This window comes from Schistocerca cancellata, chromosome 4, assembly GCF_023864275.1.
Source record: "Schistocerca cancellata isolate TAMUIC-IGC-003103 chromosome 4, iqSchCanc2.1, whole genome shotgun sequence".
Classification (NCBI taxonomy): domain Eukaryota; kingdom Metazoa; phylum Arthropoda; class Insecta; order Orthoptera; family Acrididae; genus Schistocerca; species Schistocerca cancellata.
The window spans coordinates 658,307,112-658,334,098 of NC_064629.1; the positions used below are offsets into that span (position 1 = coordinate 658,307,112).

Here is a 26,987-nt window from a genome sequence, read left to right on the forward strand (position 1 = left end):
TGTACTGTATAAATTTAATACTGCCACAAATACAACTTTTGCGTCATTTATAAAAATTACTGAAATAAAAAAATTAAAAGAAATTAGAGCTTTATTTGCTGCTTAATGCATTGCATATGCTGTAGTAGCTCTTAGAATAACAATGACAAGATTGCAGAATGAGATTTTCACTCTGCAGCGGAGTGTGCGCTGATATGAAACTTCATGGCAGATTAAAACTGTGTGCCGGACCGAGACTCGAACCCGGGACCTTTGCCTTTCGTGGGCAAGTGCTCTAGTCCTCACAGCTTTACTTCCGCCAGTACCTCGCCTCCTACCTTCCAAACTTTATAGAAGCTCCCCTGTGAGCTTCTGTAAAGTTTGGAAGGTAGGAGGTGAGGTACTGGCGGAAGTAAAGCTGTGAGGACGGGGCGTGAGTCATGCTTGGGTAACTCAGTTGGTAGAGCACTTTCCCACGAAAAGCAAAGGTCCCGAGTTCGAGTCTCGGCCCGGCACACAGTTTTAATCTGCCAGGAAGTTTCAATGACAAGATTGTTTTAATTATTATGCTTATTTTGGGCCACTGTTATATGGATAGTAATGAATGTAAAATATATGTGTCGCTGCTTCTTCTTCTTCTTCTTCTTCTTCTTCTTCTTAATTTTTTCCTCTAAAACTTTCACACAGTTCTGTACAAACTGACACTGATGATATTATCTTTTACAGAATATTCTCCTATTTGGATGTAGTTTCATTGTGTCGATGTGCACAAGTTTCTAAAGCTTGGAATGTACTGGCTCTTGATGGCAGCAACTGGCAGAGGATTGATTTATTTGACTTCCAAACAGATGTTGAGGTAAGCTTGCCAAATGCACTGTAGAAACTAGGAAGTTTCATACTTATGTCTGAGACATGGAAAAACTTTATACATCTTAATTCTTCATACTAGTACTTCAAAATTTGGGCTGTATTGTGAGTTGTGACATTTCAGTTTACATGGGTAGTAAAATAAAATGTCATATTACATACTTGAAATGGAACTCTTAGTAATTGTGAAAATTCAAATTTTGCATTTTTTTGTGATCTAATGTGAAGAAATGTATAGAAATAGGCCCAAAGAAGAAAAACACCTTTTTAAATAATAAAATTCAGTAGAAATTTCATAGTGATAAATGTGTCTGGTAGTTGATTTGATGTTTGAAATAAAACAGCAGATGAGATGAGGAATGTTACTGTACACTTAACTGCCTGAAATCTGTACCTTCGTCAGTCTTGCAAAACTCCCTCATTGTCAAAATTGATGCCAAATCAGCAAACACCAGTGGTACTTGTAAAAGTGCTCACTGATAAATGAATTTCCATCTTTGACAACAATTATTTCACATTTTGTTGTGAGAGTAAAGATTAGCTGTACAGTTACAATACCAGTGACTTTCTTGTAGTCAATAGACTGTAAACCACTGATCTAGTCTGGAAACAAAAAAGATTTTTCTATCTGAACATCAGATGTGCCGGACTTCTTACCTGCACTTGCCAATTTAGTGCTCTTTCTTAGACACAGTATCTTAGGAGACTGTGTGACAAGCTCATTCTGGGATCTTACTTTATGTTTGTTTGTAATACATCCCAAATAGTGTGACACAAGACACTAGCCATTAAACAACCCTCAATCCAATTGCAGATCTGTTTAATTATTCTGTTAACACATGGAAAATTAAGCGAAAGCATGGGAATTGTAAGGGAATTTTGAAATGTTGAATAACTTGGCAAGCAATTGAGAATAAGTATTTAGTAGTACTCTCTCTCTCTCTCTCTCTCTCTCTCTCTCTCTCTCTCTCTCTCTCTCTCTCTCTCTCTCTGTCTCTCTTCCCCCCTTCCCCCCCCTCCCCCCCTCTCAAAAAAGGAGGCAGTAGTGGCTTTTAACATCCAATCAGTAATGAAGTCATTAGAGTCGGACCACAAGTGTGGGTTGGGTAAGGACAGAAAAGAGAATTGGCCTTGTCCTTTTTCGTAGGCTCCATCCTGGCAATTACTTAAAATAATTCCAGTAAAACATAAATGTGGATGGCCAGACAGAGAGAGAATTGAAACCTGGTCCTGTCTTAATCATTGTGCCACCTAGCTCAGTGTCTCCCTCTTACTCATTTAATTTAATGGTAGTTTAAATCAGTATTCCTACATCTTCCATCTTCCCTCCAAACACTGGCTAATTGGTGTAATACAGTTTACTGTTTATCCATGAATTAAATAAGAATGCATAACTCTGAATGCCATCCTTCATTCTACTATATAGTGCTTACAAATTGCCGAGTTAAAGTGTTCTTGGTAAAGTGAGGTGGGTTTGTTTGATTAGAACACAAGGGAATTGAAAAGCGAGATAGATGGGCTTTGTTGTATCTTAAGGAAATCAGCAGAGTTTTATGAGGGAGAAATTTTGCTCCTGCCTGAACACCATGAACTGCAGGATACATCGTACATGTTAAAAGATGTTGAGCAAAGCAGTTTTTGTCTAGGTCAGAACACAAGCATGTGTGTAGGAATTCTTTGTGAAGTATATTTTATTTGTAGTGATGGCTTTATTGACTACACCAAAGCCTTTGACTGCGTCGGTCACAACAAATTATGGAACATACTGAAAAACATGGGTGTACCAGATCACCTCATTCATCTGATACAGAGTTTATACCTTGACCAAGAAGTCACGGTGAGAACTATGTATGGAACAATGAAATGGATAAATATTCAGAAAGGGGTCCGGCAAGGCTGCATACTGTCACCGTACTTATTCATTCTGTATGCAGAACATGTTATGAGGAATGCGAGGCTAGATGAAGAAAAAACAGGAATTAAAATAGCTGGAATAAATGTAAACAACCTCAGGTACGCGGATGATACGATCCTGTTGGCAGAAAGTGAAGAAGAATTGAGAACACTCTTACTGAAGGTGAAAGATGAAAGTGAAAAGGCCAGTCTTGTGCTGAATGTGAAGAAAACGAAAGTTATGGCAACTACACCTACCAATTCGTGGGATATAGCAGGAGAAACCATGGAGGTAGTGACCACATTCAGTTATCTCGGTTCCCAGATCTCTGCTGATGGCGACTGCAGCCACGAAATCTGGAGACGCCTGTTGCTCTGTAGACAGGTGATGTCAAACCTTGAGAAGGTTATAAGGTCCAGAGATATAACACTAGCAACAAAGATCTGTATTGTGAGGGCTATGGTCTTTCCAGTTGTGATGTACGGATGTAAGACCTGGACCATTAGAAAGGCTGAACAGCGAAGAATTGACTCCTTCGAATTGTGGTGTTGGAGGAAACTTCTTAGAGTTCCATGGACTGCAAAGAGAACCAACAGATCAATATTGGAGCAAATAAAACCAGACTTCTCCCTGGAAGGTCTAATGTTAAAACAAAAGCTGACCTACTTTGGACACACAATGCGAAGGCATGCCTCGCTGGAAAAAACATTAATGCTGGGGAAGATTGAAGGAACTAGAAGAAGAGGATGTCAGAGGATGAGATGGATCGATGGCATCACAGAAGCAATGTGTTCCAACCTGGAAGGTCTATGGGAGAAAGTGCAAGACAGGAAAAAGTGGTGTGATTTCGTTCATGGGGTCACGACGAGTCGGAACCGACTAAACGAATAGATAGAGAGAGAGAGAGAGAGAGAGAGAGAGAGAGAGAGAGAGAGAGAGAGAGAGAGAGAGAGAGATGGCCCACAAATCTTCAATGGGAAACTTTTGGCTATTTATGAGAAGTCTGCTTTCATTATTAAGATATTATTCAGACAAGAAGAAACAGTCAACAATTTGTGGAGACTTCAGTGAGATGGCTTGAAAGCTTCTGGCAGGAGAAATGAGAAGGAAACATGTATCTACTACAGTTTTCTTTCAGGTAGTAAAGTTTCCAACAAATGCACAGCAATACTCTTCCTGAACATGAGGACAACTATGCAAAATGAATACCACCACAATATTCTTAGATGTAGCCAACCATAACAGTGAGGCTGATTAATAATACCAAGGAAGTATTACAAGGGTAATCCTAATGTGAGATAAATAGTATTTCTTAATAATTTTTTATTAATGTTTGAAGTAGATGTCCTAAGAAGTAGTTCAGAAACTCAATAAAAATGAAAAAGAAAAATATTGATAACTAACTAGATTGTAAGAACAAGTAAAGAGCATATATTCTGTGTATTTTTACAAAAATCACTGAAATATTGTAAGGAAAGTTATTGAAATGTCCAAAAATGTGCACAGGATGATAAAAATTTATGTCAGTAATGGACTATGTCTAATACAGTGAGATGGAGACCAGGAAATGGACCACATTAAAATATACTTTGCCATTAAAGTGAATGGCAGTACTGTTACCAGGAATTCATAATTGGCAAATATTTTTAATAATAATTTTCTGAATGTGTTAGAGAAAATAAGGTGAAATATTTGAGTTGAGTAAGCATTAGTATACAGAGTGAGTCAAGTAAGAGAGGCCACCCAAAATATATTCGTAACAATTGAATACTGTAGATTGAGGTACAGATTTTGTTGAGTTGTAGTGGACAGTCTGGCATATTTTCTTATGTACATAATTAATTTTCAGCATTTATAGCTGCCTAATTATGAAACAGACTTCATTATGAAATTATATACCTTCTTGTGCGACATTGGAAATAGCCTCTTAAGAAGATTTTAACAACATAAAAAGTGTGGAACTAGATCAAATAGTAACAAGAAGTGCTGCAAACTCTTCTCCCATTGTCAGGAGAAGAGGTATCAGTAACATCTGTTCCTTTGTACCAAATGTAAGTGAAAACATAAGTTTGCCACAGTGTGTGTGTTTCTTATTGTAACTGTCATATCAAATGCTCAGAATGTTGAGCATTGATACATGCTTAGAAACAATTCTAGGTGATACTGCACACTGAATGTCATCTGGGCTTACCAGAGCACAGGCCCTCATTACATGGCATTTCGTTTATTTAGAAGGTGTCAGTGTTTTCTTGAAAGACTTTTTTTTTCCATAGGCAAAAGTCCATAGCAAACATTTGAACATTTAGTGTTTCCTAGATGTTAAGAGTCCACCAATTTCTAAATGCTCCATTAAGAAGGTCTTTAATTATCTGTGTAGAATGGATGGGACATTTGTCCAGTTGACACCACATGAAATGCCCTATGTCCATGGGGTATCTTCCAATAGCTGGGACAGCATGTTTGTCTATACTTGGTCCATCAATAAAACAGAGACCAATGATTAGATTCTTGGAAACACCCACCATATTTTGACTTCTCTCAGCCAGCATGGATTTTCCACTGGTCAGTAGTGTGTTGCGAAGAATGATTTGCTCATAGTTTGTACAAAATGCACCATCTGTAAACAAATTCGTTTATAGAAATACCACATATCTTTACAGCTTTCATAGACACCATTCTGAGTACTATAACAGATGTTGAAAGTCATTGCCATTAAGTTATTGATGGAACAAAATGTGGAAAGGATGAAATATGTTGGAGTGCAGTATTTGCAGAATCTTTCTTTGGCTGTTAACACTCGTACATTGAAGCTGCTTTGTAGTGACACATGGATTGTGTCTTACTACTGCTAAAATGTTAGAAGCATTTCTCTGATTTGTTCCTCTTCTTTTTTGTTGGCGTATTTTATTCCTTACGTTTCCAGGTTCTTGGAAGGTTTTAAATAATAGACAGATCACAGGGGCGTTCCAAAATCAGGATACCTTCTAGCGTACTGTTCCACTGCTGCTCTGTCTGATGACATTGACTCTAAACAAAAGCCCTATCCACTTTTTTGACTGTTGTGTATATTGTGAATGTATGAATTGCATCACATCATCAGACCACAGACATTACGAGATTAATGCCCATAGGTAAGCAAACTAACTGTGTGAGTTACTTGTTTCCATGCAGTCTACACAATAAGGCACACTATTGTGTGATCTCTTCCCCTGACAGTGGTTTGTAGTGGTGCTAACTTGTTACTATTTGATCACTTTCCATACATGCTGTTTTCTTCAAGTCCTCTCCAAAAACTTGTTCCAATGCCAGTGAAAAATTATATATTTCTGTATGAAAATTAAAAAAAGAAAGTTTTTCTTGTAACTTGCCAGCTATAAAATTTAAATATTATATGCTTTTGTTAGGAAATTTGCTACATTGGCTACAATAACTTAGTGAAAACTGCACCTTGATATATTTATTAGTTTGGGTATACAAGATTATTATAAATTATTAAAGTGATTTCACAGATTTTCTGTAGCTATATTATTTGACATAGGATTAGGTTGGGAGATCGTTGAGGCTATGACATAAATTGCTGATCATCAGCCCCACCATGACTATTCCATCAGTTCCTCAGTTTCCTGTTTAAGAAATTGTGAACATCATGATGGATGTGAGATGGAGCACCATCCTGTTTGTAAGTAAAGTCCACACTGTAGATCTCCAGTTGTGGCATGAGCCAATTTTCCAGCATTTCCCAATACATTTTGTCCTGTAATGGTCTTTTTGCAAGAGAAAAAGGGTCTGTAAACTTCAAACCATGAGACTGTACACAACACATTAACTTTTGGTGAATCTTGAATGTGCCGCACAACAGCATAGTGATTCCTTGTCCCCCCAGATTCCAAATTGTGCCTGTTAATGGTACCATTTACAAAAAATTTTGCTTCATCACTGAAGATGAATTTCTCACACAACCCACACCCTTCCATGGGGTCTGGAAACTGTGCCAAAAATTTGGAGCAGCTGACTTTGTCATCTGGAGTAAATACTTGTAGCCATTGCAAATGGTAAGGCTTCAGCTTCATTCATTTCCTCTAGATCTTCAAAATGGTCACTTGTGATATGATCAGCCATATGCCTGCCCTGTTTGTTGACTTCTGTGGGCTACATGTAAACTCACCCATGAGTGGTCAACTGTTTCCTCACTCACTGCAGGCTGATCTGTTGATTTCCCCTTGCAGTGGCATCCTGCAGCTTTAAAGTGTGAATATTGTCACCAAATGGGGTTAACAGCTGGTGGATCTTTGTTGAACTTAATTCTGAAGGATCGTTGCACTGTTATGGCAGGCTGATATGAATGAATGCATTTCAAGCACAACATACACTTTCTCAGCACCTGTCATTGTTATGCCTAGCTGCTCATAGCAGTGCTCTTGTGACAGAAATCTGAAGTGCAGCTAAAAAAAAAAAAAAAAAGTTTTTCCTCTGTGAGTGTAGAGATTTCTGACAATATATCAGTTCAATGCAGCTACAGTGAATTTATGAAATCGCTTCAGTCATTTGTAATAACTGTGTATTTGGAGTTTTTTGTTCTTACCTGCCTCATCATGTGTGCTAGAGATGTCCTAGAAAATTTGAAATGCAATACTGAAGAGTTGTTTTTATTTAATAACTAGTGTCATTACTGTCATGTATAATGCACCACTAGCAAAGAAACTTTTTTCACCAAATTGAAACATGCCACTGTTAAAAATCTCTTAAGGAAAGGAGTCAGGAAAAATGAAAATAATTACCACCCAATTACCGTAGTGTCATAATTTGCTCTTCAAAACATTTGAGAAAGTAGTATTGTGTACTTTATAATAGTATCACAGTTAAGTAGAAATAATTTACTTAATAAATTGGAATTTGGACTCCACATGATACAATCAAAGTAAAAAGGCCATTTATACATTTACACACATTAAATAACAAAATATAACTTTAATTTCATTTTTTAAGTTTTTCTTGATGAAAGAATTTTATTTTGTAGATTGTAGTATTATCTTAAAATCTTAAATTTTAGGAAGTTAACAGTATTTTAGACACCTAAATTGAATAACATCCAGGAAAAAGATTGCAACAAATATTATTGCAAAATTTTAGCAACACCTGTAGGAGTAAAGAATTTAGTGGTGGTGGCAAGAATCATGAATGGTGGTGGTAGGTTTCAGGTTTGGATCCATTCCTGTTTTTTAAATGTGTGAATGTTGTTCCATTTACCATACATAAAGTATAGTCAGTACATTTTATAGATCTATACCTACCTTTGTACTGTCAGTGTATGTTGGAGGTTATGTTGTGTACCGTAATCGTTTTCCCCAGTCCTTGTGAAAGTTCCCTGGGGGATTAGCTATCACTTTCTAAGCTCAAATATCTCTCATTTTAGTGCCATGGTCATTTCATGAGATACATAATGGAGGAAATAATACAGTGCTCACTCTTCTTCAGACATGTGCTCTGATTATCTTAACAGTAAAATAGCAACAACGACATAGTGCACTTTGTCTCAACTGTAGTGTCTGCCACTGGCACTGTATTATACATCTCTGTGACACTCTGAATCTGAGTAAATGAACATGAGAGAGCTGTTCCCTTAAGTTTTTGTATCTTTAGTAATTCTTCCTAGTATAAAATCCAAAATGAAAACATATCCTCCAGGTCATTTATGTGCATGGTGTTTTCCTGTGATAATCAGTTACCAAGTCCTGTTTCTCCTGTTGAATGACTGCCTGAACTCAAGAAATAAAGCATTAGTCTGTCTGCCACTGTCTGTTGTGCTATGAATATTGGGAACAAATAGGCTGATCTATTGTGTGTTGATTCCTGTGGGGAAGGTTGCTGTCTCCAAATAGGTCATAACTGATAACAGAAATATTCTGTTGTTTAATGGCATGACTGTAGAACTATAGATAAAAGAAATTGTCAAAAATAGTTTTTTGAAAGATTTTTTTTTCTCATTTTACTATATTGGTGCTTCTGAAATTCTGAATCAAATGATCAGTGAGAAGTGGGAAATGAGGTGAAGTAGCTCAAATTGTGTGGACATACTGAGGAAATTGCAGATAAATTGGGACAGATGATTCTGATGTTCCAGCCAGATTTTTGTAGCTGCTGATGGCTACTGGAAGCTGTAACTTGGTAGCAGGTACTTGGGATAATATGCCAGAGACAACAAATGTTAAAAAAAAAAATTAAAAAATTGAGAGAACCTAAAGGAGGGCATCGTCGGTGTCTTCAAAAACATGCAGAGTAATAGAACACACACACACACACACACACACACACACACACACACACACACACACACACACTGTCCTAGAACATTGTTATTAACAATACTAAGGAGGCAGCCAGTTGGGATGGGGTACTCTAGAGAATGAATGATAAGCACACAGTTGTTTAAGGAGGGTAAAAAAAGAATGAGAAAGGAAACAGATGTGGCGGTGGCAGTGTGTCAGGAGAATGGAGGACTGTGCAAGTACAGCACTGAATGAATGAGTGTAAGCTTCAGCAGTAAGCAGCCATCTGACTACTAACTAGTGCAACATACCTACTACATGAGTGCAGTTGGGTAGAATACATTGCAAGACATTCTTATATCTAGGTAGATGTATTTATAAGGACATGTGTAGCAGACCTCGTGGGAAATAGCCTTCTTACATTTTGCAGTCAGACTGGAGAAGGGTGTGCTCAATACTTTTCAAGTGCTGAGGTAGTATTTGTAAATATGGAGAAAACTCAGTTTACTGTATTTTGCAAATTGGGTGCAGAGTCTATTTAGTTGAGACTAATGATCAGTGTGTCTAATATTTTGAACTAATTCATAACTTGGAAAATAAACATTGCACATAAGCAAGCGATAAGAACAATGCATTGCATTTTCCCACACTTATCTTGTAGATGCTTCTTCAAGAAGTTATTTAAAAAATATAACGTTAATTGATTACTACTAAACCTGTTGGTGATTCAGAATTGTGTTCAGTATGTAGCCACAAAAATCTTTGATTACGTGCACAGTAGCGTAAAATGTTTGACAGTCGATGAAGAAAATTTTAAATATAAACTGAAATACTTTCTTCTGGATAAGTCTTTCTTCTGTACACAGATTTAAATTAAAAAATAGTAATGTACGTAGTGCAGATGAAAACTATATTTAACTTTTTCTTAAATGTTGCGCTAGTAAGATTGTGCTGTGTAATAGTGTGTACTAGATGACCACAATATTATTGCACCCAGGTGTGAGTGCACTTCAGTTGCGTATTGTGAAGAAAAAATGCCACCCTTGCAGATTGACATGCAATTCCTCATCTAGATTCAGGTCAAAAGATTATGTAGCAAAATCAGATTGGATGCATTTTGAAAATACGTGTATGAAAATGAGGAGCTGACAGCACTATCACATCATGCAGTGCATTGGAATGTTCAGAGGAAAGTGTATCACCCTGCAGTACTGTACCAGCCATCATAGCTCACTGAGCAGACTGCTGGGACATCAAATGCACATCCAACATGATACTACAGTCCAAATCCTCATAAAGTTCCTTCTTTATTTTTTAGATGTCCGTTCTCTAGTTCTTGCCATATATAAGCTGTATATCATTTTGTCACATGACCTATCACGTGACAGTGGGATCCATTAAACTGCATGCCTCTGTCTACTAACCACACAGTGTACAACCATAACTGGTCCTATTAGGTTCATGTATGGCATCTTTCTGATGGAGTACAGAGATGATGAATTTGTCAATATGCTTTTGGTGTCAGCTGCATCCAATAACCAAGGTGGTGGTGGTGGTGGTGGTGGTGGTGTGTATACTGCACGATACCCTCGGAGGTGCCATTCTGATAAGAATGTTTTTCGTCAACTGTAGCAATGCCTTCAGGAAACCGGTAATCTTTGTCCACAAGTAATGGACAGAGGTCATCCAAGAACTAGACATATTCCACAAATGGAGGATATGATTCTTGAAACTGTTCACTACTCACATTGGCAAAGTACTCATGATATTGCAAGGCAGTTCCAGATATCTCAAAGACTGGTTGTTGAAGTGTTGCACAATGAAAAACTGGATCCATATTATTGCACATTAACTCAGCACCAGTGACCAGAATACCACATTTGATAAGTACAGTTTTGTGAATGACTTTGGCACCAAGTGGAAGATAATGAATATTTTATAAAGAATGTGACATGGACTGATGAGTCTAGCTTCACTCCAGTAGGTATTTTCAACCTTCACAACAGTCATTATTGATCAGAGCACAACCAACATGTCACCCGTGAACTTGGCTTTAAGGCACGCTTTGGTATAAACCTGTGGGCTGGAATCGAGGGAGGACTGCTTTAGGGCCTTTACCTGTTGCTGGACAAGTTGAATGTTCCCCTGATCATACGTTTCTTTGCAATACTTTGCCTGACACATTAGAAAACATTCCACTTTGTTTTTGATAACTATGGTTTTGACATGATGGTGCATCACCACATTTTGGAATGAGTGTGCATAATTATTTAAATGAAGCATGTCTGGGGAACTAGACTGTTCAAGGTACAATATTCTGGCCTCCACATTCCTCAGACTGCAATCCACTACATTTTTGTTTGTGGGGACGCTTAAAGAAGCAAGTTTATAGTTCTCCACCCATGGATGTATATGAAATAATAGCTGACGTGCATCCTGCTTCAGAAATGGTGGATGCAGGTGTGTTGCATAGGGTCCAGCGAAGTATGATCCAGCGAGTGCCGAAGTGTTTGCAAATGCAAAGTTGTCACTTTGAACATCTTTTCTAAAGTGAACATTCCATGTATGTGAATTTACTGCCTCTGTGAAAACAAGCCCAGACATCAAACATACAGAATGGAATTGTTATGAATAGCATAATGTGCAATTTAGTGTAGCCTACCTATAGGGTTTTTTGTACCTCATTGGATACATATGATGTTACTATGTTCACTATTATTTTGTATTGATGTAATTTGTGTTGTGGTTGAAACAAAGTGGCCATTTACATCTTTAAGAATTTCATCTTAAGTCTTGATATTTAAATAAAGATAACAGTAACAGAAAGAATTTCACAAGATACCACATTGTGGAGTTGTAAATTGGACAGAATCTGATCCTTTCACTGAAAAAAGGGGGGGGGGGGGGGAGGAGGAGGAAAGGGGTTTGGTGTGAACTTGACCAGTGAATCTGCATATCTGTTCCTCACAGCATTGCCTAATCTCACTGAACTAATGGGACATCTCTGGCGCAGCACATGTTTAATGGTACCTGTTCTTGGCCGTGCTGCATGCCTCATTTTTTTAAGTCTTATTTCTATTAAACCTATTGCTGGGACTAGGTTCTGCTAGATACTCTTTCAGCTTGAACTGTGATGAGCAATCACATGCCGACTGCCAAATGCAACATTTTTTTTCTTCACCCTATATATAGCAAGTAAACTGACGATTTCCGCATTATTAGAATTATGGAAATTATGTACAGAACATGGACTCAAACTAAGTCTTTCATTTTAATATGCATTGAAGCCTTTCTCTTTCTTTAACAGCACTAGAATGTTATTAAATTGCAGTAAACCTCACCATTTGCTTAGTGCATGACTTACTTCATACAGAATAATTTGGTTGAATATAAAACATCAGTTTGGCTAAATCTTTGTCATAAACGAGTAAAAATTTTTAAGACTTCTTGTGTGTATCAGATATACATTATGCAGCTAATGAGAGCAAAATCAGATCTATGATTTTCAAAGCAACCTTAGTGTACAGCATTTATCTGAATATATGATTTTGTTATCATTTGACTACATTTAAACTTTGAATATATTTTAGTTTACAGAAAACTTCTCATTCCAGGGGCCTGTGATTGAAAATATATCAAGGAGATGTGGTGGGTTCTTGAGGAAGTTAAGCTTAAGAGGATGTCAGTCAATAGCTGACAAGTCTATGGAAACATTTGCTGAACAGTGCAGAAATGTGGAAGATCTCAATCTGAATAAATGCACAAAGATTACAGACAGGTATTGTTTTCAGTTTGTTACTTCTATAGATAATGCTAATGTAATAACAGTTTAAGTCCTTGGAACAATAGTGTTTTCATTCACAGAAATTTTAATTCCCTTTTTCTATTTGTTCTCTGTGTATCTCTGTCCTCCTCCCTGTACCATTATCAGTGTGTGGATACATTTTATGCTTCTTCTTCTTCTGAACTTAAAATAGGAACTGTTGTTTTCAAATAATACTTAATTGTATGATGATCACACAGACAGCTTTGTTATAGTGACAGGCAGTGATGTTTCATCATCCCATACTCATTTTTTTTATAAAAAGCCATAGATATTTCTTTGATCATGTGGAGACACTTCATAATTCTTTGATAGATGTCGCTCTTGTGAGCCAAATTTGTGCAGTACTGCTGTTGGTGCAGAATAACTACTTACGGACCATCACTGAGGATATATCTATATTTTTAATGCTGGTGTAAATTCAGTAACTTCCTATTTTTATAAGCTTGGAAAAATACACTCATTCATGCTGCACAATCTTATCGGTATCTGTTTTGTCATAAGCTTAAATATCACTAGCTGTTAATATTTTACTGTAAGAATGGCATGTCACATGGGATACCTGCTAGATAAATGATGTGGTTGTAGTATTAGTTTTTTATATGTAATTCTCAAAACACGCACTCTCTCTCTCTCTCTCTCTCTCTCTCTCTCTCTCTCTCTCTTCACCTCTCTCTCCCTCTCTCCCCCCCCTCTCTCTCCCTCTCTCTCTCTCTCTCTCTCTCTCTCTCTCTCTTCACCTCTCTCTCACTCTCACCCCCCCCCCCCCCCCCCCCCCTCACCCCCTCTCTCTCTCTCTCTCTCTCTCTCTCTCTCTCTCTCTCTCTCTCTCTCTCTCTCTCTCTCTCTCTCTGTGTGTGTGTGTGTGTGTGTGTGTGTGTGTGTGTGTGTGTGTGTGTGTGTGTGTGTGTGTGTGTGTGTGTCCATCTGGCAACCACAAATATTATAATTAATCTATGAGGCATATCTTGCCATGATATTTCAGCTGGAAACCATTTAGCCATTGACAAGATGGTGATGTCTGGCTGCAATCTCGAAACCTCATGAAATACTTATTACACCAATAAAACTTCAAGAATCAAATCACAAGCAAATATGAACTGTCATAAACAGTTAGTTTTGTTTCTATTTTCACGTAGCTCAGTAGAATGGTTAATAGGTGAGATTGGTATAGCTAACCATTTTGGGGTTTAACAAATGATGAGCTTTGAATAGTTTCTCCTCTCCAGAGAATTCGACCTTCTCACAGCACTGAATGTGAGGGCAGAGAAGTAAATGTATTCACATGAAACTGAGAGCTACAGTGGCAGTGGCATAGTCAGTGGTAGGGACTTCCAAGCTTGATTGGTAACAGATGCTGAACGAGATAAATGTTTGTTCCTCAATATCCTGACACTCTCGTGACCCCATGTTGTGCACCATAAGCATTCACACAGTGACCCAGTAGTATGATGAATAGTCCCAGAAGGGCAGCTCTCTAACCCCTGTCACAGACAGTGTGAAAAGTAGATTACTGCAATTGTCCAGGCAGAATACTATTTTCTGCTGTGGAAAACTAACTCTCACCGACCAGCCATAACGGGATGACTCTATGCCAGGACACGTGTAGCATGCAGACTGGTTGTGTGCACTTCGACCATTGACATAAAAGTAATTCCTGAAGGACTGAAACTGTGGAGAGTTCTATTCTGCTCAGGCCTAGCTCTGGGCCTGTATCTCACCAGGCTCTAGGGACCTGATAGACTAGTGATCCATAGGTAGTGTTGTCAGAGGTCATATTGCTATGTAGGAGTTCCAGGCTTGTGAGTATCTTCATCTGGGTTAAAGCATGTTGTAATAAGTGGACTGAGGCAGTGTATTCATAACACAGTGTACACACAGCTACTTCTATGGCTGCATCTTGTTACATGAAGTTAGGTTAAAATATAAATAAATAAAATTTCATAATTTGTAAAGGTTTGACTGTTTGTACCCAATCTGTGTAGGGACAATAAATGGCAGGATGCTTCCAGCTTAAGATAAGCTACTGGGACTGGAAGCAGAACTGAGTAATATCATTGGGATATCAGAGGTAGAAAAAGACACTAATAAAGTGCACATACATGCCCCCCCCCCCCCACACACACACACGGTGCATCAAAAAGGATGTCACAAACTTATACAGCTTGAAATTATATGATAATAGAAGCACAAATGTCCCAGTAAACACAGGTCCGCAAATGAGCCACTTGCGAAATAACCATGACTGTATGGTTCCAAGCCACCACTGACGGCATTGTTTGTAATGTCGTCCAGTTTCCCCCTTCGCACTTGAGGCTGTCCTATGTTTGCTGTTTGCACAACGGAACATTGCCGAGAGGTAGAGTTGGAATCATGGAATCACACTATACACGCAGAATGTGCAGGATGGATACAGCACACAGTCTCAAAGGGTATCAGTCATGTCTGAGGAGTGCCATGTGTGCTGTGTTGTGTTGTAGTTACAATGGAACTGTACAGTAAGGAAGAGTATGCGGATATGCATTTCATGTACGATAAGGCTAATGGCAATGCACGGGAGGCTGCAAGCTTGTACCAAGGAACATATCCTGATCGAAGACACCCTGAAAGTCATATATTTACAAGGGTCCATCAGGACCTGAGAGAACACAGGGGTTTTGCACATTGCAGAGCAGGCGGTAGGCCTGCTTGTATTGTGTCTGAGGTTGGGGATATTGTGTTGGAAGCAGTACAGCGCTCTCCAGGAATCTCGACGAGAAGAACTGCCACACAAGAGTCTGTACTAAGCCACAGTAGTGTATGGAGAATTTTACATCACAGTTTATTGTACCCTTACTACGTCCAATGAGTTCAGTGTCTAATGATGCGGACTTTGTTCCTAGAGTGGTGTTTTGTTGGTGGCTGCAACAGCAGGCTGTAGTCGACCCTCATTTCGCGTGTAACATTTTATTTATAGATGAGGCAGGATTCACACATGATTGTGTGTTTAACTATCATAATACACATTTGTGGTGTTAAATAAACCCACATGCTGTTCATGAGTCACCACATCAGCAACGTTTCTCACTGAATGTGTGGTTAGGGGTATTGGCAATCAACTCATTGGGCCACACATTCTTCCACCGCAACTTAATGGATGGAGGTACTTTAGCTTTCTGCGGTGTCATCTTCCACAATTGCTTGAGGATGTTCCTCTTCAGCAATGTCAGTGTATGTGGTACACCGCATGGTGGAGCTCCGGAACATTTTGCTGCTGCTGTGAGATGACATCTAACGCCAGATACGGCCAAAGATGGGTAGGTCAAGGTAGACCTGTACCTTGGCCTCTAAATCCTTAGGATTTTTGTGTCTGGGGTCACCTCAAAAGTAATGTGTACAGCACAGTTGAAGAACTGGAGCAGAGAGTTGTACATGCTTGTCAAGAATTCTGGAATGATCCAGGGGTTTTTGAAAGGATTCGAAATTCATTGCAGAGACGAGCACAGTACTACATCCAAATGCAAGGAAAACACTCTGAACACATCCTTTAAATAGGTACCCCATATGTGAAATTTGAACTAATTGTGATGTACAATCCAATAGTAAACTCTAAATTTCAAATTAATGTGTACAAACTAGGACGATGTTTACAATGATGTGAGTGATGACCTGGAACCATACAGTCATGATTATCTCACAAGCAGCTCATTTGCGGGCTCATTTTTACTGGGGCATTTGTGCTTCTGTTATCGTGTACTTCCAGCCGTGTAAGTTTGTGCCATCCTTTTTGGTACACCCTGTATACATAAAAATCGCTTAATGCAAATCTTCTAAAAGGCAATGAAAAATCTATTGAAACACATCACTGAATACACATACCTATGTCAGTCTGTATTCACAAAGCTCATGACACTAATAATATTCAACATCTTGTAAGAATGTCAACCTGTTTTGGATGCCTTTTCAGTCTCATTGATCTTCTCTTACAATAATTATTTTGTGTTTTAAACGGTTACCAATTCACAGTACACAAAACTGCTAAGTTTTGTTTTCTTTAGCTTCATCGACTTTTTATTTTTATTTATCATATGGCAATATAAAACATGTATTTTGTATACATGTATTTTGTATACATGTATTTTGTATACATGTATTTTGTATACATTTTTGTATACATTTATTTTATACATTATATACAGGTATTTTATATACCAATGTTACTGAGTAATTAATAGTATATAAAATAAAACACAATACCGCACAATATAAATAAGACCAATATTTGCTATGGAATGTTTGAGTTTTCATCAAAGCTAGACGTCCAAGAAATGCATCCAATTCAATGCAGGAGGAGTCACATCCATAATATTCTGGAAGGACCTGTTTACTTCATTAAAGGCCATTCATGTGCAATGTGCTCTACAGTTTGGTATCCGACTCTGCAGTCACAGACCAGTTTGTTGCATAGTGCCCCCCATACAATATGATTTTGTGTTCCACATAGCCTACATACTGCAACTGCACCATGTCTGTGCACTGGTGGCATTCCATTTTTTTCGCCAGTCTTCTTTAACCATCAGGCTGTGTTCAGTGACCTCAGCCCATAAGTGATTCCAGGATTTAAGATGGGTTTGTGGAGGGCTAGTTAGGATCTTGTGATTGGTAGGTCCTGTGGGTTGTTTCCATGTTGTAGGTTCATCCGTTCCTGTACAATGGCGCCCATTATCTTAGTTCTGGTGGTGGAATATTACTGATAATGTGCACCCAGGGAGCAGGTGTGGATTTCAGTGTACCTGTGATGATTTTCGTGCAGTAATTCAAGTGGGCACCAAACTTTCTGATATGGACACTCAACTGCTGTAAAGGGAGGCAATATTCTGCCACTGAATATACCATAGCTGAGGCCACAGTGTGCAAGGTTGATGCATCAGCTCCTTGTAAGGTCCCAACAAACTTCTTTATCATACATTGATATGTACTCGTATGTTCACTTTCTGGCTCGTATTTTCCATGTGCTTCATGTAAGTGATTAGCCCAGTGTAATGACAAGTTATTTAGGGTAGAAATTGTGTCTTGCACAGTTTTGGTAGAATTTGTTGTTGAGCTGTTCATTAGCTATTTAGTTATTTAAGTTACACTTCTGTCTTTGATGGATTTTGGCAGAGTCTTCACGTTATAATATTGATTCATTGTTCCTAAGTCTGTGTAAAGAACAATGTCTCCTTCTTCTAGTGTTTTGTTTTCAGTGGCTGTCCCTAAATCAACTGCATAGTAAAATTTGTTACTGGTTGTATTTGGTGTAAAAAATGAAGAGTTTGGAGCCAGTACAGATCCTTGAGGAAGTCCATTTTTTTGAAGGTGAATGATCTGCTTGTTCTACATCCAGTGCTAACTCTAAAGCACATGTTGGTTAACAGGTGTTTGAAAAGGGTTGTCAGGTTTTTACTTTGCATGCAGCACTTCACTTTGAGTGCAGCTATGAATGACCTCATGGGTGTGCCCTGGGCAATGGACTGCAGGCATGGGATGGCAGAAAATCTACATACAATGCAGCCAAACTAGATCTCAGCTCTCTTAAGGCAATAAAAGCAACAGCAAAAAGATACAGATAATAGCTCTTCTCAGAGCCCACTGCATTAGGCAAGGTGTCCATACTTTGGAAATTAATGTAGAAGGATTGAGAAGCGACATAATCTCATTTGTGAGCAAATTGGCTGATGACCATGGCACCAGTACTACAGCTCCACAGGAATATCATTTGGATGGTGACATCTCAGTGGCTAGATGCAAGATTAAAGGATATAAAGTGAGATTAATGCCACTCTCATTTATCCATGGATCCACAATATATGTAAAAACAGCATCTTAGATTATACTGAGATAACCTGCCAGAAAATTTGCTTCACATTTGTTTATCTGGAGTAACTTTGGTAGGTGTAACAACATGCATCAGCAACTCACTTAATCTGTGAGTGGTCTAACAATAATTTACAAGTGGCAACACAGATAATTAACACAGTAATTCCATTCTTTCAATGCTAGATGACTGAATCATACTGACTGATGTGGAACTGTCAAAGTAGTTTATGTATTGACTTCTGAGTGAGAACTGACCAACACATGATAACTATACAAATTAACTGCTCAACCATGGCTGACTACAGTATTGTGTGCGACAACTGTATACAGATGTGTGTAGTATGGAAATTACAAAATGTTAAAATACTCGCTAATCACATCTTAAATAATAATATAAAAGACTGAAAAAGTAGGTAATATGTATACATATTAGACAATGAAATAATTTGGCTTAGTTATTAATTGTCTAATCAGAAATGGCAGTTACTATGTTGTGAGGAGGAAGTTTTAATGTACACTGGGGATTCCAAAACCTGCCAAGAATTTTCTGGAAAGTTAAATTTCCTAATTGGAATATCTTTTCAACTAACATGTTATTTTTGTAAAAGTATGTATTTTTGTAAATAGGAAAATTGGGTCTACAGAACTATACCATTGGAATTTTGAAAGGGTTACATATTAAGATTTGAATGTCTTGGAATACAGTAATTGTGATTAGAAATAACATTTTAAATATCAAGTTTTTGAAAAAGTAAAATGTTCATTCAAAAGAGGAGGATAAGGACTTTCAAGTAAGGTACGTTAATCATAAAGTAAATAGTTGTTAACAGGTACAAATTTTGAAGGACACGTGGTTTTGGTAATAGTACATCAGAGAAAATATTCCCTCAAAAACTAATTGTATTGTTATCATCAGTGGTCTGAAAACTATTAATTGAATAATAAAAGTTTAGCAAAATACAGTGTTGATAAGAATTTAGCAATTTCAGATATTTGTACTAGATGCAGTACATGTAGAATAGAAAACAGAAGAGAGAAAAGAGATTTAAAAAGTGAAATTATAGTAAGTGGAGCTATTGCAGCTATCTACATTTCAATTTGTTCTTTGCCATGCCCTCCACTTCAACATTTGGGGCTAAACTTTGGTTGAGCTTCCGTTTTCCAGTACCTTCAAACACATTTTTGACACTGTGCTTCTTATTCAAAACACTGCTCCTACAGTGTTCTCAGGAGGTTGCCAGAGAGAAATGGTCATGTACAATGGAAACTTTATCTTGTACTTCTTGTTTACATGCTATCTCTTTAGCCTTTCTTACAACTAAAGCATCATCTGGCAAGGCATCTAAAATCTGTGGACAGCCTGAAAATTATTACAGACAAACACTGCAGCTTTCAAGCAAGTACCCCATCTAGTCATGGGGCCGAGTGACAAAGGAAGTCCTGTAATTTGTATAGTCTATTGTATTCTGGCGAGACCTTTCTTTCCTCCGATGTTTACTTAATGCAAGATACAAATTAGTTAAAGTATGACTACATCTCTTGTAATGTCTCACAAAATGTGTGAATGGCATACATGATGCAGTTCGTGTTGCAACTTGGAGAACATAGACTTGAGATAGAAAATTGAAAACAACATGAAACTTCACATAATGGTGGTATTGTCCATTTTGTTAAGAAAGACTATCAGATGTTTCATTTAGAATAAAATGCACTGGATAATTAGCTGTTACTTATCTGATTTGTGACACTTTTTCTTCATTTAAAACCAGAATGTGTTAAATGTCTGAAAGGAATATTGTCAGAAACCGACTTTCCATTATACTTCACTAGATAGTTCATAATAGGATAGCTGAGCTTGAAAAGTGGAATGCTATATTAGAAATATTTGTTGTTTGTGACAAAAAAATTTCCACTTTTTCAAGTTGAAGATGCTAGTGCTTCACCAATAAACTGCTGTCTCACTACACTGTTAGCATTCTTATTCTTGAGATATTTGATGCATTTCAAATGCTGCTGAACACAGTTCTGCTTGTACTTTTCATCAGTTGTGATTGAGACATTAGAACAGATACATTACTGCAAATACTGTTGCTCCGAAATTGCTCAACAGTGTTGTGCATTCTCCCAGCATTGATTTGAATATCTCATCTGGATGCAAAAGGGAGAGAGAGAGAGAGAGAGAGAGAGAGAGAGAGAGAGAGAGAGAGAGAGACTAAAAAATTGCAGGAGCTACTCTCATCTCTAGGGGTAGGGGAGGAGGGGGGGGGTGCTCCTTTGCATCTGATTCTTCAGGGTGGTGGCTAGATTAGGGTGTGTGAGGATATGGTGTGGGAATCTGTTTGCAGGCTAGGTTTGGGGGGGTGGTACCAATTTGTGGAGGCCTATGCGAGACAGGTAGTGTACTGGGCTAGGGAATTCTTGTCACTGCAAATACACCTTCCATAGGTGACCAGGCTAAATAAGAGCAATTTTTGGTATGGAGGGGGTGACAGCTGTCAAAATGCATTTATTGTTGGTGGTTAATGGGCTTGATATGGACAGAAGAATGGATGCAGCCATCAGAGAGGTGAAGGTCTACATCCAGGAAGGTGGCCCGTTGGGCTGAGGAAGACCAGATTAAGTGGAGAGAAGAGAAAGTGTTGAGTTTATGGACAAATGAGGATAGGATGCCTTGGCCCTGGGTCCAGATCATGGAGACACTATCAGTGAACATGAACCAGACAAGTGGTATGAGGTTTTGGGAGGCTGGAAGGTTTCCTGTATGACCAATGAGCATGACATTTCATTCTTAAGAAAATAATGTATGTGTGTGCTGAAAACCAGTTATTATTGGTGCTCAGTACACGTTCTAATTTCATTACTCTATTTGCCATTTGATAAAGTTGGATTGTCACAACAATGAGTTTACCTGAAAATAGCAAAGGTAAATAAGCTGCAGGCAATTTCATGTTCCCAGGGAAGGAATAAGTACAATTATTTGAAGTAATAGAAGAGTAATGAGTGTTTACTTGAAATTTTTGTATTTAGAGTTACCTAAGGTGAAAAATTATGTCAATAATATAAGTTAAAATCAATGCTTGCAAGCATGAATGTAAATTTAGGTTTTTGGTTAAGTTGCAGAATGAGACACAGTGCCCAGGAGTTCAGTAGCTGTATATTGTATGTAACTTTAGCATTAACTGATTCAGCAGTAGAAAATTGCATCTTCACTACCTTTTTTTTTTTATATGAATAAAAAATTGAAATTGTGTATCAATTATTCATTATATATAAACTGAGATGATGACAGTGATAACCACATCCTTTCAAGTACTAGGACTAATGCAGTTTTCTTCTTGTTTGTCTGCAGCACTTGCTTTTCTTTGAGTAGAAACTGTGGAAAGCTCCAGCGCCTTGATTTGAGTTCCTGTGCAAATATTACAGATGAATCACTCAAAAGCCTTGCTGAAGGTTGTCGCAACCTTACTCACATAAATATATCGTGGTGTGAGCAGATTTCAGAAAATGGTATGTGTCTTGAATACAAGAAAAATAATTTTAAAAATTGTTACATTATGTGCATTGATCATCTCTCACCATGAGCTTTAACTAATACTCAGCATGGTGAATTACTGTAATATTGCACACATTTTGTTACTTTGTGTGATGGACTACATAACAATGGCAATCAAATCTTTCTTACTACTATTACTTTCCTGTGAACCTCCATCCATCTCCATTCTACAGATTATTAGAACTTTTTCTCTGCTGTCTGTACATGCCTTAAATGTAATTAATTATTCAATGAATGAGTTGCACTTGTAACTTGATTTTATTGACTGAAATTTACATATGCTTACATCCACATTTTATTTCATACTTTAAATTAATAATGTAACTGTGTTGTCTTTTAAGCTTCGAATTAGGGTTCATGGTAAATTCCAGGATCATAATCTTATTGTTTTTTTTTCAGAGTAGGTTCATTGGCAAAATTATTTTTGAATTAAGTTGTTCGCACTTGATTAGTTTTTTTAATAGATAAGAGAAGCAAAGAAAAATAAAATTTGAGCATTATCAATGTGTAATACATGAAATCTGGTATCAATTAATGAGACAGACTCTTTATCTATTTATTTTTCCTTCTCTGAAAATCCATTCATATTAGTTGTCAGAGAGGTGCAATGTGAGTAGCAGTGATAAACTTTCTCATGTTTTAAATGGCCATTTTAACTTGTATTGCATGTCCGTAGTGGTTTTCTGATTCATATAAAATAGATGTTGAAGGAAAAAAGTTCTCAGAAAGGTAATGCATGGATAAAGTGATGTTCTTAATGTACACATATGTTTATCAGGTGTGGAAGCTCTGGCACGTGGATGCCCGCACCTTCGTAGCTTTGTGTCAAAGGGCTGCCTTCTCATGACAGACAAAGCAGTTGCATGCCTCGCCAGTCATTGTCGTAATCTTGAGGTCATCAACCTTTTTGGTTGCACGGTATGTTTATTGCAGGTGTTAACTGGATTTAACCATGTTATTATTTTCATCTAGTAAAGTTAATCCTTGTTCTTTCGTAATTAATGTAAATTTTTAAACTGTAGTAGAAAACAGTTTTTTTTTTTTTTTTTTTTTTTTAAAGAAGAAGAATTATGTAGAACTGAAAGCATTTCCTGATCACAGCTGAAGGTGATTGTGACTAGAGATAATTTTGTTTCTGTCTCTTGTAAGAGATTTAAACTGTATCTAGAATTTCGAAAAGAACCCAGAAATACACAAGCAGCTATATGCAAAGAGCTTATAACATTCTTCAGTATTCAAGAAGTCACATCAGATGTTCTTCCTGTTCAAGACAACACTTTATAAAATTTTTACTTTGTTTGTGTTTGTGTGTTATTGGTCTTAATTGTTTTCTATCCAGAAGTGTAGCTAAACTGTACAGAGCACTACATATGGAAGTAAAACCATGAAATAAAAAGAAAACTTACTATTATTTTTTTCATTTCTCATTCCCTTCTGAATAATATGAGGAGCAGGGACTTGGCAATTCACAAACAATGAATGTAGTCGGAGTTAGGTGTTGTTGACTTGACTTGACACTCCTCTCACAGTTACTGTAACCATCTACAAAGGATATCCGGAAACTAAGGTTACCAGGGAATTGAATTTTTCACTGTTGGCATCACTCTTGTGTATGGTTGCACACACTAAAATGAATGTGTGGTAACACTCTACACACTACATACCATACCTTGATATGCTACTTGAATGCCAAGGGCCCGAGTGGCAGTGTGACTTGTGGGGAAATCTTGTCAGTGTATAGAGGGGAGGTTATGTCACAGCAACATGTGATAAAATGGGTATGGAATTTCACTTTCAGAAGAACGGATATTCGTGATGATGTGAGAAGTGGACACCCATTCATAGTGACTGATGAACTAGTGCAATAACTTGAATAGCATATTCCTTCTGATTGATGTGTGACTAGTGATGATCTGCATAAACCGTGTCCTGAAGTTTCTCAAAAAGTTGTTCATGAAATCATGAGTAATTGAATAGGAGATCACAAGTTGTGTGCACCATGGGTTTCAAAGATGCTTACTGCAGAAGAGTAGAGGGACACTGGCCCACACCCACCTTATAACAGAGTGAGCATGTGCAAACATTTAACTGTCCACTGCACTCAGTAGTGCAGAAAATGGTGAAATAGAGGCTACAAAAGAATAGCAAAGGAGTGTAGTGCATTTTGTGTTAGCTGAAGGAGTGCCAGGAACAAAAATTAATTGAAGGAGGACACAATTGTATGAACAAAACTGCACACCTGTTGCAAGGGTCAAGGTGTGGCACAAGTGACTCAAGGAATGGCAGATGTCATTGGCTGATGATGCACTGCCCTGAACATCTCACTGTATTAATGATACCATTGTCCAGTAGATGGATGTCCTTATCATTGAAGACCGGAGAGTTAGTGCCAGCCATTGCCACAGAGGTAGGATTGAGTGAGTGAATTGCAACAGTTATTCAGTGTTCTCTGTACACTTGTCATTCTTTGCTGAATTGCTGTTCCCTGCATTCCTTCTGCTGTAAGCAAACACACTACATACCTTTGCTCTCTATTCTCCATTTCAGTGCTACTCTGTGTAGTAGACTGTTGACACGTGCATTTCCTCAGTCTCTTGTCATCTGAGTGTGTGCCCATGTTCCTTTATTAGCCAGTTAGGGGCACAACACTATTATAGAACCACCTTCTTCTGTTAGCAATACCATTACAATCCCTTCATAAGTTTTCATTTAACAGCCTCTTGCTCATTTCTTTTTGAATGTTGCTAACAGAGTGGAGCTCGCTACAGCGTTCAAACATGCTCTAGGTTGCAAGCACCATTTCATTAGTTCATGAGGGTCATTGGAGGTCAACTGTTTTATTAAAGCTTATTCTGGTTATGAGGAACCTCTGCATCAAAACTTTGTTCCATCAAAATAGACAGTGTAAAGTTTTGGTGTACAGATCATCAGCACTTGTTACATGTATTTTATTGCAACATGTCTAGAATGTGCTTGATTTAAGTGTGTCATCTGTAGAGTGGCTAAGTACCCAGCCAAGTATTTATGGACTTTTGAAAACCTCAGTCTGAAATACCACATTTGGTGTGTCTGACAAGTTCTCCCTCCACCAAATGTTAGTTGTTTCAAATTGCAGAAATTTTAAGAACTATTTAAAAATTATATTCCACAGTTTTGTAGAGCTGTTGTATGAACAAGATTATTATTTTGGGGTCCTGTTATTTACAAACTACAGAAACCTTAAAAATAATTGTGCAAGTCATTCATGATAAAAAAGATGATGTAATCAGAAAAAAGAATATACTGTTATGATTAAAATGAAATATTTGATTGACAGATCAAGAATTTGTTTTCAGTTTCTACCGGCATAGAGCTCATATTAGTTCATGGGTATATAGCTGGATATTTGTGTCCACTGGCACAGTGTTCTGGCATCATGTTGTGTGCTGATGAACTGACTGCTGATGAGCAGCCACAGAGCTTTTATCATCCCGAGTAACTCTTTTTGCTTTTTAATAAAAAGGTACAAAGATGTACCCAGCAACAGTGACAGATTCCTTGAGCAGCTGGAGCTCCAGTGGTTACTCGTTGTGGCACTGTTGGATGTGCAGATGAACACAAATCTTGTGTGGAGTATTGAATATACTCCCTGGTATTCAGCCATCATGAGAGGCAAAAGAAAGGCCATATGTATATAAAGACCTGTAACCATCCATTAGCAATTGGTTAATAGGCTCACCTAATGAGGTCAGCTGCTGAAATATTGTGTCCATTGGATACTTAGATCTGATCATACATCTGGAACTAATTCCTCAGATCTTGTACATCCAAGAGTGGGAGACAAATAACTACCACCATTTGATAACTGCAACTGCGGTTTCTTTAGTTCTAGATAGCTCCTCATCACTTCATGGAACAGGACAGTATTCTTTTCATTGAATCAACACTGAAAAATGGTTACACACTTCATCCTCCAGTCTAATTTAACATTCTTTGCTGGCAAATTTATAGTTAGCAATGACTTACAGAAACTTGCCTTAAGATTTCGACCAGATATGTGGAATACTTTCATTTCCGTCTTCTTCCTTTCAGAATTTGAAGCATTTGTTTATAGTACATCAGGGGGCACAATGTCTTCCAAACAACATAATTTGCTAAAATTCATTACTTTCAAGTATTTTGTGAATACATGATTTGCCCTTAACTTGCTATTTCAGTTAACAGGAACCTCTTACTTTTCACATTCTTCTTTCATTGTTCTTCTCTTCTCTCTCTCTCTCTCTCTCTCTCTCTCTCTCTCTCTCTCTCTCTCTCTCTCTCCCTCTCTCTCTCTCTCTCTCTCCCCTCCCCTCCCCTCCCTCCCTCCCTACCTCCCTCCCTCCCTCCCTCCCTCCCTCCCTCCCTCCCTCCCTCCCTGTCATCTGGTGTTATCTGTACTTTATTATGCTTTGCTATTTAATTAGTCATACAGTTTCCGCCTACCTTTGGATTAACACATCTTTCAATTTCTGATTTTAAAATGAACTTCTCTGTACATATGCAAAACAGATTTCACCTGTGCCATACAGAATAATATTGTAGTGCCATGAAACAGAAAGTAACTTGCAGGGAAAACTGTTCAGGCCATTTGCCATTCACCTAATGCTAAAAGAACATGGATTAATCAGCCAGGACTCTAATACAATGTTACAACTACTGCATATGAAAGACGAATGTTATTATAGATACATTATAATATTTTGTCATTGTTCTTCAAATTTAAGGAAGCAACATAAACGTGTCATTCAT

At 37.8% G+C, this 26,987-nt stretch overlaps 1 protein-coding gene across 8 annotated transcripts in view; it reads left to right on the forward strand.

Moving 5' to 3' along the window:
- LOC126183383 (F-box/LRR-repeat protein 2) overlaps window positions 1–26,987 on the forward strand; it is a 262,031-nt gene that overhangs the window by 216,081 nt on the left and 18,963 nt on the right. For all 8 annotated transcript variants that reach the window (XM_049925315.1, XM_049925319.1, XM_049925316.1 and 5 more), the window contains 4 exons: window positions 706–835; window positions 12,621–12,784; window positions 22,017–22,174; window positions 22,999–23,138. In XM_049925315.1, the coding sequence (XP_049781272.1) occupies window positions 706–835; window positions 12,621–12,784; window positions 22,017–22,174; window positions 22,999–23,138 (592 nt within the window). The remainder of the gene's footprint in view (window positions 1–705; window positions 836–12,620; window positions 12,785–22,016; window positions 22,175–22,998; window positions 23,139–26,987) is intronic.